Source organism: Acanthisitta chloris, unplaced genomic scaffold (genome assembly GCF_000695815.1).
Source record: "Acanthisitta chloris isolate BGI_N310 unplaced genomic scaffold, ASM69581v1 scaffold12167, whole genome shotgun sequence".
Classification (NCBI taxonomy): Eukaryota; Metazoa; Chordata; class Aves; order Passeriformes; family Acanthisittidae; genus Acanthisitta; species Acanthisitta chloris.
In genome coordinates, this window is record NW_008684330.1 from 54,655 (window position 1) to 55,955 (window position 1,301).

General features: G+C 33.9%; 1 protein-coding gene across 1 annotated transcript in view; it reads left to right on the forward strand.

Moving 5' to 3' along the window:
- Positions 1 to 1,030, forward strand: part of LRRN3 (leucine rich repeat neuronal 3) — a 2,795-nt gene extending 1,765 nt beyond the window's left edge. Inside the window, 1 exon segment of the mRNA XM_009079294.1 lies at positions 1 to 1,030. This exon segment is cut by the window's left edge and continues 29 nt beyond it. Coding sequence (XP_009077542.1) covers positions 1 to 537 — 537 coding nt within the window. The 3' untranslated portion in view covers positions 538 to 1,030.
- Positions 1,031 to 1,301: the final 271 nt, after the last annotated feature.

Below are 1,301 nucleotides of genomic sequence, written 5' to 3' on the forward strand. Positions count from 1 at the left end.
GACATAAAATCTAATTCTGTTTTGGTTTCATGGAAAACAAGTTCTAAAATTCTGAAGTCCAGTGTTAGATGGACAGCCTTTCTGAAAGCTGAAGATTCCCAGGCTGCACAGAGCGCTCGAATACCCTCTGATATAAAAGTATATAATCTTACACATCTAAATCCATCAACTGAATACAAAATTTGTATAGATATTCCCACAATCTATTCACAGAGTAAGAAACAATGTGTCAATGTAACCACAAAAGGACTGGACCTGGAAGCAAAAGGCTATGAAAAGAACAACATAATAGGATTCCTTGCCTGCCTTGGTGCTCTTTTGGGAATGACCTCTGTGATATATCTCTACAGCTGCATCTCACAAGATATGAACTATGGAATAGGACACAGCTATCTAAAGAACTACCTGAAGAAACAATCCTTTTCACTCAATGAGCTTTATCCTCCTCTAATCACTCTTTGGGACATAGGCAAAGAAAAAAGCACAGCAATGGAAGTAAAAGCAACTGTAATAGGTGTACCAACAAATATGTCATAAATATGTCAGTATATCACTTATTTTCTGAAAGAAAAACATATGACTGCATTTGTGCTGAATAAAAAGGCAACAAGAAAAAGTATTTCTCTTAGGAACTAGATGTCTGGACTTTGCTGCTGCCAACAAATGGGAATATGTACTGACACAGTATAACAGAAGAATTTTACCTAACTGGCTTCTATGGGTATTCTACCTACCAAATACAATTAATTTCATATTCTAGAACTTTCATGGGACTTTGAAGTCTGGAATACAGTGAAAGTAGCCAAGAACATTTTCTGTATTTTTTTTTAAATTATTATATAAAAGTAGTGGAACTGAGCAATAACTCCTCCTGTGCTGTATTACACACACTAGCCACGAGTTTTTGCAGTGAACAGATATACTAGGATTGACACGTGGTGTAATGAAATGGACAAATTCTGTAGAGTAGACACAGTGAGTATGTGAATTTTTTTTATGAGAAAATACATTTTTGATTAAAATCAAAATAGTTTTTGTCTTGTTTGTTTCTAAAAAAAACTCAAAACCATTTCTGGGAGCACTTGTCTAACAATAAACGAACCCATTCCAATGCCTGATAGAATACCTCCTTACATATTCTCCTGTTAGAATCCTAATCTGAGCAATAGGATATTTTTGCTGGTTTTAGCTTGTATAATATGTTTCTAACAGAAACGTAAGTTTAGTGATTTTTTTTTATTTTTACAATCAAATTCTATTTAGTCTAAGAACATTTTGAAAGCAAAAGAGATACTGGAGTT